We start from the raw sequence: 14468 nt of genomic DNA on the forward strand, positions 1-14468 counted from the left end.
TAATGAAGTTGTCATGTTAAAATGATTCTCTTCAAATAATTTTTACGAAAATTAAGGGATGTAAAGTGGGTTATCAACAATCATCTTGATGCCCCCTTCTTGATGGCTGTGCCAGGTGCAAGTTCGAGTCCTCATACCCCACAGGTGTGGGGTTTGGACTTCGGTTTCTAAAAAAAAAAAACAAAGCACAAGGGTGGAGTCCAAGTCATGGGCATTATGTGCTGGTGGTACCCACAGGCGATGTATTTGTGGGGTGTGGTCGGTTGTGATAACACACATGAGCCACCCTTTTTTGTTCCTTAAAAAAAAAAAGAAAAAAAAAACAATCATCTTGATGCATTAACACAGCAATATGGGCCTTAGCAGTACATATGGATACCCAATAAATGACAAAAAGTGGGCAGGTTTTGAGAAGGAAAGTATTTCATACCACACTTGGTTGTTCTCATCTAACTCAATGGAAAAACGTTCTTCCCCAGCCTGCAATCCACCAGAATTCCACGACGCATATTACTCTGAGCAAGGGTTCATCAAATTCAAGCAGGTTTAACACACAAAAATTAATAGAAGTGTTAAACAAGGTGAAAAGCACATGCAAGAATTTAAAACAGAGACTTTATTGAAGAAAAAGAAAAAGAAAAAAAAAATCTAATCTCAGGACTTTAAAAAATGAAAATAAAAATTGACCAGCTCTTAGGATATGCCATGTAGTATGAATAGAAAAACTCCCACATATAATAGATCAACTGCAGCAGGTTACTTCATTAGCATGTCCAGATGATGCAGAGACAATGGAAGTTATGGATTTTCGGACAAAACTATCACATTTATATATGCCATGCAATTGCAAGAGCTTGAATTTGCAAGATAACATACACCAAAGCAAGTGCAGGAGCTTTCGACCAAACTATCAAATATATACCATGCCAACTTGGTTATGCTATGGTCTAACATATAATAACAAATAATTCTATTTTAAAGAAGTTGCAGGGAAGTGTTCGGCAGTCCAACACACAAATAGAAAATGGTTGATGTTTTGGAGCATCAGAGCCAAAAATGGATATATAAATGGTTAGACCTCCACAGACACGATGATAAGTTGCGTCTTAGATATAGAACAAATCTTCCAAAGAGCCAAACATTAAAACAAACAGTGAGCAAACAAGAGAGAGAGAGAGAGAAACTACTTGGAAAAAGGGGCCACCTGATCCAAGGACCACAGGCAACTCTTATGAAAATATTATTAGGATAATAAAGCTTAAGTCATCCAGTCACAGCCATTGTTAAAACCATTCCTTCCAACCTAAATTCTGATCTCTATTTCTAAAATATAGGGAAAAAGAAATTTATGGAAACAACCTTAAAGGTTCATAGCTATAAAATATGAGTAATATATGAAAAGGCACAAACTAGTAGGTGACCTTGAAGGGTACCGCTTCCAAAACCAAATGACACTATGGCCTTGTTAGCCTTTCTCTTGTCATTTACATACACAACCTGAAGTGGCATCATCATCCATGGGAGAAACTCCTTGAGACAAACACAGAACTTGACTCCATTCTGAATTGGAGTTTTAGAATCAATAAATGCCCAATCCAATCCAAAATTCCTGTAATAATCATATTAATCTTGGAATTTGGATTTCCCTAATTAAAATTTTCTACCTCTAAAAATATCCATGCACCTCCAAGTTTGTAGAGCGCTTTTACCCTTTTCAAAAGTCTCAAGACCGGGGCCAACTAACACACGCGCATGGTTCAGTAAGAAACCATCTTTTGAGAGCTCTTTATCTTCTTGGAGGCAAGACAGGGGCTTAGCAGTAGCTCCCCTGAATTTAGCGTCATAGTTGAATGCACCTGACCTAATGATAAACATCAGACATCAGTTTAGATAAGAAAATCTAACAACAAAGATTTCATTTCATTGACACAAGACTTTAGTCAAATTGAAGTTCTCATACTTGTTGATGCAGGCCTTCTGTTCTTGAGGAGATGGATGAGCCCAGCACAAGAAAATCATCTCTGTCAAATACATCGATAATCATCAGATGATAATTATGAAGTGCCACACATTGAACAAATAATAATTATATGGCCCATATACCATGTAATAATTATATGAAAAAGTACAAGTTTTTTGTATTAATAATTCATTGACTAAATGCAGGTTTGAAAGGACATGATGTTATTTCAAATTCATAACACGAGTGATCTGAAAGTTTAAACTATAACTCAAAACAATCTAGAACATTATAGTTTCAGTTGCAGTGGGGCTTCGGTGCTGATGCTCTCACCGTCCCATATGCGGGTGCAGATTAGCAAGCAGATCTCTTCTTTGAATGCCCTTTTTCCCAAAGGGATCTGGAACAATAACATGTTGATACCTTGTCAAGTATCGTAAGTCCCATTGAGATGAGATTATAGCTTGGGGACGGGCTCAATTGAAAGGAAAAAAGCCTCATGTCTATAATATGCAGAATAGCTTTACGGTCTGCTGTTTATCATATTTGGCAGCAAAGGAATGCAGTAATTCACCAAGGGAGAATTAGTTCTGAAGAAAGCATTGTAATTCTATGTTGAATAGAAGAGTTTGCTGCTGACTTTGGGGAATTTCTTTCTTGGCACTTAAAAAGTTTTCCCCCTCAGTAGCTCGGTAAAGCTCATTCATCCAAAAAAAAAATTCTCAAAACAATCATATACTAGTGAATTTCATATCAAACAATTTTGACTGAAAGTTGCTACTCAAATCTCTTGATTTTACATCCTCACATCCAAATGTAACCATAAGAATTGCAGCATTAGGAAATTAAACAAATCTTGAATTTACAAAGTGGAGTAGTTAAAAAAGCGCTTAATTATCATCAACAATAACAACAAAGCATTAGTCCCAACACTATAGGGTCCGCTATGAATTGCAACAGACTAATGGCATAGTTCATATGCATTCTTCTCCGCCTTTCTTTCCAAATTTTTGGAGTCGGCTATAGATTCTCAACAAATTACTCCGGCACGTGTATTATTTTTTTTCCGTTATTCTATTTTGCCAAAAATCATATAACTGGACATAATCCTATTGCAATTTTCAGGGCTTAATTAACAAATTAACATGAAAAATCATTATCTTTCACTAAATGAATCAACAAAATGGCAGACTTGCAAAGACAAAATAATTCAAATATTAACTTTTTGAAGGAAAAAAAAAAAAAAAAAAAAAGCGAAACAGGAGAAAGGTGTGAATGCAGCTCGAGTTTTCAAAAAGACGAAAATGGAAGATAATTGTGCATTAGAATTACAACCAATAGGGATTGAATGAGTTTGATTTTGAAATTATAAACTACAAAATGAAACAATACAAAAAAATTGCTCAAAGTATTTACCTTTTCCGTTGGAAGAAGCTCAAGGTTGGGTTTTGGTTTTGTCGCGACGAGACGACAGTGGCGTACGGATTTCCGTTTTTACTTGACTCTGAGAGTGAGACTCTGTGCTCTGAAATTATAACTTTAGACAGTTGGGTGGAGCTTGTGTCCCTGGAAACGCTGCAATGCAGACACGTATTCACTCCAGTTGTCACTAGACACTGGGTTGTTTCTTAACGTGTCTAGTGACAACTGGAGTGCACACGTATCTGCACCGCAATCTGTCCAGTAACAATTGGTCATTGGACACAAGTCAAATTCTATAAAGTTAGGACAACGTATTTAAGTGTTATAGAAATTTGTATTAGAAGTGTTATGGACCTTATAATCTATATATATATATATATATATATAAAAACCGAAACCTTTGCTGGCACCACAATTTTCCACGTCAGCATAAAAAATAAAAAATAAATAAAAATTATAATTCCTCAAAACCCTAGCAACCTTACCCCTCTCTCAAGTTAAGAAATATAAAGCCACGGTTTCTGCAAACTCTCTCTTTCTCCAGACGTAGGAAGCCCTAAAGCATTCAAGATCTACAAAACCCTAGCAACCTTACCCCTCTCTCAAGTTAAGAAATATAAAGCCACGATTTCTGCAAACTCTCTCTCTCCACACGTAGGAAGCCCTAAAGCATTCAAGATCTACAATGCACGGTATAGATTTTAGCTTATAAAGTTCAGCTTTTGTAAGGTTAGTTTGTTTATATATTTAGTCCTTATGTTTAGGATTAGGTTTTAAGAGATTTATATATTACTACCATGTGGCTGAATTTCCCGTGACATCAGTTTTATGTTTTTTTTTTTTTTTAATTTGTTTTATGTAAGGTTAGTTTGTTTACATCAGTTCTTTATCTCAAAGATAAGGCTTTTATTTCTACCGCAAGAACTATTTAGGTATGTATCCCTTGCAAGCACACATGAACTTAAATTGTCTTTTAACATATGCATGCTTTATTATTTTCTAATAGTTTTCCCGTGCATCACACGGGTTAGCGACTAGTTACTTAAATATTGAAAACTGTTGTTTAAGCACTAGTATCAAACAGCCTCTTATTAACTTCCGACTAGTTTATATATATAAAAAATAGAACCTCAAACTCTTTATTAATTAATAATTTATTTCTTTTAAAATTTTGTATATATCACTTAAAGAACAATTTTTTTTTTCTCCTTGTCTTCTTTATTTTAATTTTTCTTTTCTTTACCTTCATTGTCTTTTTGTAGGTTTTGAACTTTATTTAACAATAAAATATAAAACACTTTCTTTCTAATTTTTGACATATAAAGAGATAAAAGTGTTGTGATTATTATGATATAAAAAAAGTATATAGCCCATAAATACATTATAAATATATAATATATAAAAAAGGAAAAAATCAAATTACAATTATATAAGTATGATTGGAAGGGAACAAAAAAAAAGTATATAAGTATTTGTATTTTTAATTTTAATTTTTTGGTCACTTGACCCGCCGGCTTCTTCTATGATTAAGGTTTAAGTCATGATTTACTATTTTAATTAACAGTTGCATATAATATTCCCCTCACATAAGGAACTTCATATGTTTGGAATTTATTCCATGTGAGAGTGATATTGTTTACAACCATTACCATCTCCTTAGTCAAATTATTATTAGGTATTATGGAAATACAATAACGTGATAATCTCTCTTCTCACGTGAATGATGGATATCATTATAAATTTAATTAATGTGATATACTATTTTGAAAGATGAGTGAATAAGATGTCAATATAGATGTAACGTTGGGAACTTGAGCAACTTTGATCAACTCAATTAATAAAGTCTCCTCTTCCAAACAAATGATATTTTATTAAAAACAATGATAATAACAATAGGACTAATGGCAACCAGCAATGCTAGGAACCTAAAACATAACCAAATTTACAAATTTTTAACAACTTGTTGAGGTGGTAGATTATAATTGATGCAACATCACTTCTATATGAAAACCACAATTAACATCATTTTTATTATACACTAATCACAATGTAATTCCAACAATGATGAAAGAAATTATGAAGTCTATTATACCAATAGAATTTTTAGAATGACAACAAACCATTCCCTCTAGAGCAATACTATCTGCACAAATATTTTTCGCAGCAATTAAATTAGCAAATTTTTATTGATTCTCATCTGAACCTACTATTGACATTATGTTTTTTACTTATCACTAATAATCTCTCATATTGACAGATGTGAAAAGTTTTACCAAATTTTTTGTGTCTAACATATAGAACCCAGACACATCTAGTACAAAGTTTTAGCAATGGGTGGTTTGGAAGAATTATCTCCCGTACCCAATGGGAATATGTGGCCCTTACATGTGTGTGAGTTCAATCAATTGCATGCATGAGAAATAGTTCTATCTTGAACAATTAGGGGAGAAACTTCGGTTGGCCCAAAAGAGTCCTGACCTGAGAGACCAACTAGCAAGGCTTGTGGCCTGCGAAGTTAGCATTCTTCTGAACTTTATTTACTGACCAAGATCAGAAGACAGGTAGCATGGCCCATTTTATTCGGTATAATGGGCCTAATATGGACCAAGAATGGCCCAAGAGGGCTTTATTTTATTAATTCGATAGTTGCCTAGGATAAGATTGTTTCAAAATCGAAATTAGTTGCCAAAGCTCATCTTATCCTGTTAGCAAAAATTTTGATCTAACTTGGATCAAGCTAATTAACAGGCATACGATACGATAAGATTGCTTCTATATCGAAATTAGCTGCCAAACTTATCTTATCGAGCCATTGAAAAATTTGAGAAACAAAATCAATTAAGATCTTAAATTTCTTGTTTAGTGCCAGACAAATTTGACCACCCTAGTCACCATATTTACAAAACCAGGCCCATATAGCCAAAACCAAACAGGGAAAGAAAAGTCTATCTATCTATCTTTATCATTCACATTCACACTCACGCTCACACATTCACATTAAAGAAGAGGCACCCATGTTGTAGTAAATTTATTATATCTCTTATGAGATACACCTCATAGAGTAAATTCATTGCAAAGGCCTAGGGGTAGTTTGAAGCAACTCATGGTGAAAGTGGGTATTGCTTGCACTACTGCTTTAATCAATATCTCTCTCCCGGCCTGTGAAAGCAATTTTTCCTCCCACCCCTGTAATTTCCTCCATACCTTCTCCTTAATAAAGTTGAAGCTGGCTTTTTTCCTTCTCCCCACAAAGGACGGTAGACCTAGATAATTCTCATACTGCTTGATCTCCGACACCCCCAATGCTTGCTTGATGTGCTCTCTTGTGTCTTCAGAAGTAAGCTTACTGAAGAAGATTGTAGTCTTATTCCGGTTAATTTGTTGGCCAGAACCATTCCCATACACCTCTAGAACCTCCAAAATATTACTACATTCCTGTTCAGTGGCTCTGCAAAAAAGGAGACTATCATCTGCAAATAGAAGATGAGTTAATCTCGGGCTATTTCTGCATAAGGCATAACCCTTGATGTCTCCACAATTAGCCGCTTGGGAGATCAAACCATTCAATCCTTCAGTGCACAATAGGAATAAAAAGGGGGATAGTGGGTCACCCTGTCTGATACCACGGGTAGGAACTATCATGCCTTTAGGCTCACCATTGATTAGGATGGAGTAGGATATGGTAGTAATGCAGGTCATCATCAGTCTCACCCATCTTTCATCAAACCCCATTCTCCTCATCACCGCTTCTAAATAGACCCACTCCACCCTATCGTAAGCCTTACTCATATCAAGCTTAATGGCCATGTAATTGTCTTTCCCTGTGTGTCTCTGCATACTGTGTAAAGACTCAAAAGCCACCAAAATGTTATCAGAAATAAGCCGGCTCTTAGTGAAAGCACTCTGATTTTCAGTGATAATTTTTGGTAGAATTTTTTTGAGCCTATTTGCCAGAACCTTTGAGAAAATTTTATACAACACATTGCAAAGGCTAATGGGCCGGAATTCAGATACAAATTCCGGATCTTTAACCTTAGGAATGAGAGTAATAAAAGTGTGGTTAAGGTTAGCAGGCAAAGATGCAGTATTAAGAAAATAAAGCACAGATGATGTTACCTCCTCACCCACTAAGTCCCAATAATTTTGATAAAAGATAGGGGGCATACCATCCGGTCCGGGAGCTTTTAAGGGTGCCATTTGCTTAATTGCTTCCTGCACTTCCAGAGCTTCAAAGTCAGCCACTAAACTTGCATTCATCTCCTCATTTATAATGGGATGTATATGTTGGGTAATATTCTCCAAATTTGTGGGGCTTGCTGACGTGAACAAGTTTTGGTAATAGGCCACTACTGTGTCTGCTACTTCTTCTTGAGTACTACACCACGTGCCATCAACTTTTTTGAGGGTGGAGATGGAGTTTTTACGTAGTCTTTGTGTGGCCCTTGCATGGAAATATCTTGAATTCTTATCCCCATATTTGGCCCATTGTACTTTAGACCGTTGCAGCCACATCCGAGCCTCTTTATCCATGAGTATGTTGAGTTCAAGCATAAGCTCTCTAACCCGAAAATTCTGCCCAGTTCTCATTGCTTCTCTCTCGGCCTGCACTATTTCCTTTTTCTTTTTTTCCAACTCTTTTCTCACACTGCCAAAGCTTTTCGAACTCCACTTCTTCAGTTCAACCCCACATTTCTCTATCTTTTTAATAACTTTTGTACCCGGTTCAGCAGAATCACTCACAGCCCAAACTGCTTGAATAGTAATAGTAGATAATAACTAAAACATGATTTTCATAAATTAAATAAAACCCACAAGATTAATCTTTTTTTTTTAATTCTCTCCATTCACCTACCACTCCAGTGCCAACAAGTCACGGTCTCATCAGAATATCAACTTTACCTTTTTTTTTTATTTTTTTTTTTATTTCCCCAAGCTTCCATTTTCCAAAGCTTAATCTACACCACACATTTAAAAAAAAAAATCTCTACACCAAGTCAGCCTATCACTTCTACATATTTTTTCTTCTTTCGTCTTCTACCTTAACCTTTGTTTCTTCCGTCACTCCCCTTCCCAGTTCATACCTTTTCTTTTATTAACCCTTCTTTAGTTTTCTTAAACTAGTTTACGCAACATCTAGACTGAGTAGAGGCAGGAAAACAAGACAGAGAGAGAAAGAGAAGAAGATTCTGCACTTTTTTTTTTTTTGAATTTCGGCGTTTCAGCAGGACGCGGCCCGACGCGGCACCGACACGCGGTCAGCGGCGTCCCTCGCGCGTCGCCGCGTCGGACGCGGGTGTGGCTCCTCTGGCGCCGCGTCCGTGCATCCCAGGTTTTGAAAATCTCAATAACCCTCTATTTGAAAAACCGAAATACACCGAAACCGATTGATTTCCAGCCATTTCGGTTGAGAATTTCACAAACCGAAATATTCGGTTTCGGTTGGCCATACCCATACAAACCGACCGAAACCGAACCAAGCACACCCATTAGCCCCAAAAAAAAAAAAGTTGGTTTGGGTCTTCTTTCTCAATCTTGCAAAGTCACTCTCTAGGTCAAGCAACGAAAATATGGGTAAGAGACGTGTCGACTGGTCTGCTCTTCCAATTGAACTCTTGCGTTCAATCGCAGAAGCCAACCAAGATCGCAGCTATGTTGTAAGATTTCGCAGCGTCTGTGCTTCATGGCGATCCTCTATCCCTTCACCAGGTATATTTGCTTCTCTTTATGTCTCTCTTCCTTCCACCGGATCTGATTACCGAGCCTATGTCTGTCACAGAACCTTCTATCGTCTCAAGCTACCAGATGATGTTAATCCAAACCCTTCAACATGTTCATCAAAGAGCTGGTTGGTCAAGGTGGAAGATTTTGGATTTGGATTTGGTTTGAAATATCTTTTAAATCCACTTACAAATCTCCATTTCGGGTTTACTTTTCCAAGGATTAACTTATTGGATTATCAAATTGTCGAGGTAAGCAAAGGATATGAAATTCAATCTTTAAGTGAGATGCCTATTGTTGGTGTGAATAAACTAGTGTTGTTTCCTGACTATGTATGTAATAATTCTTTTTATGACACTGTGATTTACGCTTTATATCATGAAGGAAAGTTGGGGTATAAGAAATATAGAGGTAGAAATTGGACCCTTGTAGATGATCTCTGTCGCTATGATGACATTATTGCATACAAGGGAAAACCCTATGTTGTTGATAAGTGGGGAATAGTTTCATGGATTGATTCATCAATGAAGCTGATAGAATTTTCGCCTCCAATTCCGGATTTTGGAAACCAGAAGCATTTGGTGGAGTCACGTGGAGAGCTCTACGTTGTTGATAGGTTCTTTGATACAGAGAGGAGGCTTCACCATCTCCCTAAGACATTTACTTTCGATGTTTATAAGCTGGACCAAGAGTGCGGTCGTTGGGTTACGGTCGAGAATTTGGGTGATCGAGTTTTTATTTTGGGTAAAGACAGTTCCTTCTCTGTTTCAGCTTCAGAATTCTCTGGATGGAAAGGGAATTGCATTTACTTAACTTATGAAGATGACAAAGGTGTCTTTGATCTGGAGACTGGTGAGATTGTAGATTTCCAAGACTGGAGTCATCCATTTCGGCTTCCCCCATCTTGGCTCAACTCAAATCCTCGTCTAAATGTTGGGTTAAGGTAAATTTTTACTTGGTGGTTGTCTTTTTAAATTAATTTAGCATGAGATAGTAGTGCCCTTGAACTGCTCTATGTTGGTTTGTCTTTTATGAATTTAGCTTTATTTGTGATGTCTCCTGTGTCACTTTGTTTATTGATTGTGATATTAATCGGGTTTCAGCCCGACACAGTGGCTGATTCTTGTCATTTGATAATCCATGTTGATTGAAAATTTGATTTCAATGGAGATGTTGAGCAGGCTGTAAAATATTAAAGCTTGTGTAGAAATAGAACTTTCTCACAAATCTACTCATGGCCTAGCCTTTTTATTTATTTGTTCATGTTTTTGGTAGTCCAACTGATTCAGCAAATTAGTGGTGTGAATGTTTAAGATATATATGACGACTGGAGAAATTATTCATTACAATATGAGTATGGTTATACTTATGTGGTTCTCCCAACCAATAAAAAGAAGTTATTACTTATCAATTGCCAATTTTATGAAGTCCATTGTCACTGAAACTAACAATGGCTTAATTGTATTGGTCAGGAGGATCATGTGTATGGTACAATGGGAGGATTAAAATAATTTGTATAAAATACTAAATTGAAGAGCAGATAAGCATATCTTTTCTTGAGTGGTGATAATTGGAGAGGTTATAATTAGAGGATCCTTTTACAATTTAACCATCTTCTTGTGTGGATTACCATGATTTTGAGTGATATCACTCAGTTTTCGTAACTGAGTTTCCAAAACGCGTGGGTCTCACCGAAAAAAACTTGTTTGGCTTGGTTTTTGGGCGTTGTTTCCATCACTCAAAACTCAAAAATTTGAGTGATGGATAATGGAAACTGAAAACAGAATTTTGGTGTTTTCATTTTCTATAATATGAGTTATGGTGGCAAAAAGTGAGTTATGTGATTGAGTTATGTGACCAAACAATAATTTTAAAGTTTTTGAGATAAAGTGAGGTTTGGGTTATGAGTTATGGGTTTTGAGTTTGAGTTATGAAAATTGAGTCATGGTCAAACCAAACGAGCCTCAAGCTCTTGTATGTCTTCTAAAATTAAAAATGCAGAATCTAATAACAAACAAAATGTTTTGAAGGAACCCAATTTTATCGGGTCTAGGGTATTGAGTGAGAAATAAATGGCTGAATTTGTTGGGCAAAAAAAATATATAGCTGTTCTGTAAATTGATAACTGGCATTGTTAATGGCATATATTGCTCACATAAATGCTCAGGCCTAGATGCTGAACCATGCTCCAAACATGGTAAGCCAGTAGGGCTCCTCTAATAACAAACAAAATGTTTTGAAGGAACCCAATTTTATCGGGTCTAGGGTATTGAGTGAGAAATAAATGGCTGAATTTGTTGGGCAAAAAAAATATATAGCTGTTCTGTAAATTGATAACTGGCATTGTTAATGGCATATATTGCTCACATAAATGCTCAGGCCTAGATGCTGAACCATGCTCCAAACATGGTAAGCCAGTAGGGCTCCTCTAGCAGGCCAAACGCAAGGGCTTGATATTGTTTGAAATACATAAGATGCAAGAGTCTGATAAAAGATTAAGCTTTAAGAACATTTTGAATCCTCCTGTGCTTCTGAGAACCTCTCAAGTCTTTTTTTCATTTTGATGAATGAGAAAATTTTATTCAGACAAAAGGCAAACGGTACAGGTCAACCCAAACAACCAAGAGCTATATTTCAGACCCAAATCAAAGAAGAAGAAGAAAGTAGCAACAAAGGAAACCCACAGCTTTAACTCCCACCCCAACAAACAGCAAATACATCCTAAAACAGGGATTGAACAACAAATACATCCTAAAACAGGGGAAATTCAATCTCCCATGGCAACACAAAACTTTATTTTGGATGGAATACTTTTTTTCTTGTGCAGCAGCATCCTGCATCTAATGCTTTACAGATTCCCTTTTCACTCCAACAACCCCCTGGCCTTTTTCATCCTTTGCTCTCCAAATATGATAGTAACAGCCCAAGCAAGTTTTGTGATACACCTCTCAAACTATTCCCCCTCAGCCCATATGACTGCCCAATTAACTTCCACATCTCATCTTCCTATCATCCAGTTATGCAAACATCTCCAAAGAACCTCCCAACAAGTCTAAGAGCTTTGTGTAGAAGCACTAAAAGTTGTCAGCATGATTAATTCTTACTCCTTACCATAATTCCACAATAATCATGATGTAGAAACACTTTTGAAGATGGGGTGGGCATGTCTACTTGCGTAATCAGTTTGATTGGACAAAATATAATGCAAAGAATATCCCTGATTTGTTTGCTAGAGTACCAAATTTCTTCTTTTATTTATCAGTTTTCAAGTTGATATGCTTTAGGTCCTGAATGCTGTTGTTTACAGCATGTAGCATAAGCTGTACCTTCCTTTTCTTTTCCCTTCATTTTTCTGTTTTCCTTTTATTTCCCACCTGCCGAAACAGTTTTAAGCTTCACCTAAATTATAGTCCTGTTTTGAGGAAAATGGTATTTTTCTTAAGGTTCTTAAGCCTTGTAGTCTATATTTGACCATAACAAAATACAGTTTGCTAGGGTTTTCATAATGAAGTTGTCATGTTAAAATGATTCTCTTCAAATAATTTTTACGAAAATTAAGGGATGTAAAGTGGGTTATCAACAATCATCTTGATGCATTAACACAGCAATATGGCGTAGTTTGCTAGAATAATATAAGTGAAGAATACGTGAAGTCTTTGTAAGACAAGTTTTCATTTACATTTGCTTTTACATTAGGATTGTGAAGCAGTCATATGTTTCAGAACTGCATGGGTAGATTGATGAGCAAAATACTTTTGCCTTAGCAGTACATATGGATACCCAATAAATGACAAAAAGTGGGCAGGTTTTGAGAAGGAAAGTATTTCATGCCACACTTTTTTTTTTTTTTTTTTTTTTTGAGAATCCATGCCACACTTGGTTGTTCTCATCTAACTCAATGGAAAAACGTTCTTCCCCAGCCTGCAATACACCAGAATTCCACGACACATATTACTGTCAGCAAGGGTTCATCAAATTCAAGCAAGCTTAACACAACAAAAATTAATAGAAGTGTTAAACAAGGTGAAAATCACATGCAAGAATTTAAAACAGAGACTTTATTGAAGAAAAGAAAAAAAAAAATCTAATCTCAGGACTTTAAAAAATGAAAATAAAAATTGACCCGGCTCTTAGGATATGCCATGTAGTATGAATAGAAAAACTCCAACATATAATAGATCAACTGCAGCAGCAGGTTACTTCATTAGCATGTCCAGATGATGCAGAGACAATGGAAGTTACGGATTTTCGGACAAAACTATCACATTTATATATGCCATGCAATTGCAAGAGCTTGAATTTGCAAGATAACATACACCAAAGCAAGTGCAGGAGCTTTCGACCAAACTATCACATATATGAGTAATATATGAAAAGGCACAAACCAGTAGGTGACCTTGAAGGGTACCGCTTCCAAAACCAAATGACACCATGGCCTTGTTAGCCTTTCTCTTGTCATTTACATACACAACCTGAAGTGGCATCATCATCCATGGGAGAAACTCCTTGAGACAAACACAGAACTTGACTCCATTCTGAATTGGAGTTTTAGAATCAACAAATGCCCAATCCAATCCAAAATGCCTGTAATAATCATATTAATCTTGGAATTTGGATTTCCCTAAATAAAATTTTCTACCTCTAAAAATATAAAAATATCCACGCACCTCCAAGTTTGTAGAGCGCTTTTACCCTTTTCAAAAGTCTCAAGACCGGATCCAACTAACACACGCGCATGGTTCAGTAAGAAACCATCTTTTGAGAGCTCTTTGTCTTCTTGGAGGCAGGACAGGGGCTTAGCAGTAGCTCCTCTGAATTTAGCGTCATAGTTGAATGCACCTGACCTATTGATAAACAACAGACATCAGTTTAGATTAGAAAATCTAACAACAAAGATTTCATTTCATTGACACAAGACTTTAGTCAAATTGAAGTTCTCATACTTGTTGATGCAGGCCTTCTGTTCTTGAGGAGATGGACGAGCCCAGCACAAGAAAACCATCTCTGTCAAATATATCGATAATCATCAGATGATAGTTATGAAGTGCCACATGTTGAACAAATAATAATTATATGGCCCATATACCATGTAATAATTATATGAAAAAGTACAATTTTTTTGTAATAATGAAATTCATTGACTAATTGCAGGTTTGAAAGGGCATGATGTTATTTCAAATTCATAACACGAGTGATTTGAAAGTTTAAACTATAACTCAAAACAATCTAGAACGTTATAGTTTCAGCTGCAGTGGGGCTTCGGTGCTGATGCTCTCACCGTCCCATATGCAGGTGCAGATTAGCAAGCAGATCTCTTCTATGAATGCCCTTTTTCCCAAAGGGATCTGGAACAATAACATGTGCTGAT

General features: G+C 36.2%; 6 protein-coding genes and 1 pseudogene across 8 annotated transcripts in view; 3 read left to right on the top strand and 4 right to left on the bottom strand.

Annotated features, from left to right (window-relative positions):
* The window catches only part of LOC126690495 (UPF0548 protein At2g17695-like), a 23544-nt pseudogene extending 20034 nt beyond the window's left edge, over window positions 1-3510 (bottom strand).
* Window positions 1-3523, bottom strand: part of LOC126690493 (UPF0548 protein At2g17695-like) — a 31137-nt gene extending 27614 nt beyond the window's left edge. Inside the window, exon 1 of the mRNA XM_050385674.1 lies at window positions 3377-3523. The gene's annotated coding sequence lies outside the window, so the exon portion shown is untranslated. The remainder of the gene's footprint in view (window positions 1-3376) is intronic.
* Window positions 1-10297, top strand: part of LOC126690490 (putative F-box protein At1g65770) — a 13961-nt gene extending 3664 nt beyond the window's left edge. The window contains exon 2 of the mRNA XM_050385666.1: window positions 10044-10297. The gene's annotated coding sequence lies outside the window, so the exon portion shown is untranslated. The remainder of the gene's footprint in view (window positions 1-10043) is intronic.
* Window positions 1-10355, top strand: part of LOC126690485 (putative F-box protein At1g65770) — a 34230-nt gene extending 23875 nt beyond the window's left edge. The window contains exon 2 of the transcript XR_007644645.1: window positions 10282-10355. The gene's annotated coding sequence lies outside the window, so the exon portion shown is untranslated. The remainder of the gene's footprint in view (window positions 1-10281) is intronic.
* LOC126690492 (UPF0548 protein At2g17695-like) lies at window positions 9-14148 on the bottom strand. 3 transcript variants are annotated; one of them, XM_050385669.1, is made up of 5 exons: window positions 14044-14148; window positions 13768-13944; window positions 13486-13684; window positions 431-480; window positions 9-298 (listed from the first exon to the last, which is right to left on the bottom strand). In XM_050385669.1, exons 1-5 carry the CDS (start codon window positions 14100-14102, stop codon window positions 52-54), a joined length of 732 nt encoding a protein of 243 aa, XP_050241626.1. In that variant the 5' UTR covers window positions 14103-14148; the 3' UTR covers window positions 9-51. The 3 variants fall into 3 exon arrangements, with proteins under 3 accessions (XP_050241626.1, XP_050241627.1, XP_050241628.1); XM_050385671.1 differs by lacking the exons at window positions 9-298; window positions 431-480 and adding exons at window positions 12749-12938; window positions 12979-13021; XM_050385670.1 differs by lacking the exon at window positions 9-298 and having other exon boundaries at window positions 319-480.
* LOC126690496 (UPF0548 protein At2g17695-like) lies at window positions 319-3523 on the bottom strand. Its single transcript, XM_050385675.1, has 5 exons — window positions 3377-3523; window positions 1961-2021; window positions 1685-1861; window positions 1411-1609; window positions 319-513 (listed from the first exon to the last, which is right to left on the bottom strand). The coding sequence occupies exons 2-5, from the start codon at window positions 2017-2019 to the stop codon at window positions 511-513; spliced, it is 438 nt and encodes a 145-aa protein (XP_050241632.1). The 5' UTR covers window positions 2020-2021; window positions 3377-3523; the 3' UTR covers window positions 319-510.
* Window positions 8752-10297, top strand: LOC126690491 (putative F-box protein At1g65770). The gene is made up of 2 exons (XM_050385668.1): window positions 8752-9088; window positions 9159-10297. Exons 1-2 carry the CDS (start codon window positions 9063-9065, stop codon window positions 10045-10047), a joined length of 915 nt encoding a protein of 304 aa, XP_050241625.1. The 5' UTR covers window positions 8752-9062; the 3' UTR covers window positions 10048-10297.
* Window positions 14149-14468: the final 320 nt, after the last annotated feature.

This window comes from Quercus robur, chromosome 6 (assembly GCF_932294415.1).
Source record: "Quercus robur chromosome 6, dhQueRobu3.1, whole genome shotgun sequence".
NCBI classification, from domain to species: domain Eukaryota; kingdom Viridiplantae; phylum Streptophyta; class Magnoliopsida; order Fagales; family Fagaceae; genus Quercus; species Quercus robur.

Coding starts and splice junctions, on each gene's coding strand:
- LOC126690496 (XM_050385675.1), bottom strand. CDS start 2,019: ATGATTTTCTTGTGCTGGGCTCATCCATCTCCTCAAGAACAGAAGGCC. Junction 1,862..1,960: donor CAGAAGGCCTGCATCAACAA/GTATGAGAACTT, acceptor GTTTATCATTAG/GTCAGGTGCATTCAACTATG. Junction 1,610..1,684: donor AGCGCTCTACAAACTTGGAG/GTGCATGGATAT, acceptor TGATTATTACAG/GAATTTTGGATTGGATTGGG.
- LOC126690491 (XM_050385668.1), top strand. CDS start 9,063: ATGGCGATCCTCTATCCCTTCACCAG. Junction 9,089..9,158: donor ATCCTCTATCCCTTCACCAG/GTATATTTGCTT, acceptor TGTCTGTCACAG/AACCTTCTATCGTCTCAAGC.
- LOC126690492 (XM_050385669.1), bottom strand. CDS start 14,102: ATGGTTTTCTTGTGCTGGGCTCGTCCATCTCCTCAAGAACAGAAGGCC. Junction 13,945..14,043: donor CAGAAGGCCTGCATCAACAA/GTATGAGAACTT, acceptor GTTTATCAATAG/GTCAGGTGCATTCAACTATG. Junction 299..430: donor GATGAGAACAACCAAGTGTG/GTATGAAATACT, acceptor TTTTTTTTTAAG/GAACAAAAAAGGGTGGCTCA.